This window comes from Carlito syrichta, unplaced genomic scaffold (assembly GCF_000164805.1).
Source record: "Carlito syrichta isolate Samal-C Ts95f unplaced genomic scaffold, Tarsius_syrichta-2.0.1 Scaffold99507, whole genome shotgun sequence".
Lineage (NCBI taxonomy): Eukaryota > Metazoa > Chordata > Mammalia > Primates > Tarsiidae > Carlito > Carlito syrichta.
Window position 1 is genome coordinate 1 of NW_007043603.1, and position 570 is coordinate 570.

General features: G+C 60.5%; 1 protein-coding gene across 1 annotated transcript; it reads right to left on the reverse strand.

Annotated features, from left to right (window-relative positions):
* Window positions 1–14: 14 nt before the first annotated feature.
* LOC103266307 (speedy protein C-like) lies at window positions 15–562 on the reverse strand (the record flags this gene model as incomplete). The annotated part of the gene is given in 3 exon segments (XM_008063917.2): window positions 15–194; window positions 270–397; window positions 400–562. Coding segments are annotated over 3 exon segments (471 nt in total), but the record flags the coding sequence as incomplete, so codon positions are not given.
* Between the last annotated feature and the right edge of the window lie 8 nt (window positions 563–570).

Genomic DNA, 570 nt, shown 5'->3' on the forward strand with positions numbered 1-570 from the left:
CAGTCAGACAGCACAGGCTTAGGGCGGTGGTGGCTGGGGTGCTGGGACAAGCCACAGAGGGAACAGTGGGGTGGTGAGAGGCCGGGGCCCAGGGGAAGGCAGGCAGGGACCTGAGGACAGCCTTTCTGAACCCCGCCATGGTGGGCGCGCCGCTCCCGGGCCCAGGCCCAGTGGAAGGGTTCCTTTGCCATGACCTGGAAGGAGAGAGCGCGGTAAATCAGGGCAAGAGGCCTGGCCTCCCCTCTCCCCCAGAGGCCTGCCAGCCTCACCTCTTCACAGCACTGGCGACTCACGACGGCTCGGAAGCCCATGCGTGCCCACAGCAGGTCCCTCTGGTGCAGAAACCTCCCCACCCGTAAACACCAATCTTTCCCCAGGGCCCATGGAAAGATTTGGCCTCCTCCAGATCCTCCTCCATGTCGTTTGCAAGGTACAGTGCCAGGAACAGGTTGCTGTGGCTATACTCGCTAAGTTTCAGGTTGGCAAGCTGGAAGTAGACCAGCACCATAACCAGGAGATACTTATCTGAAATCCGGAAACAGGGGTCTTTGGAGAGGAATTCCTGGACAA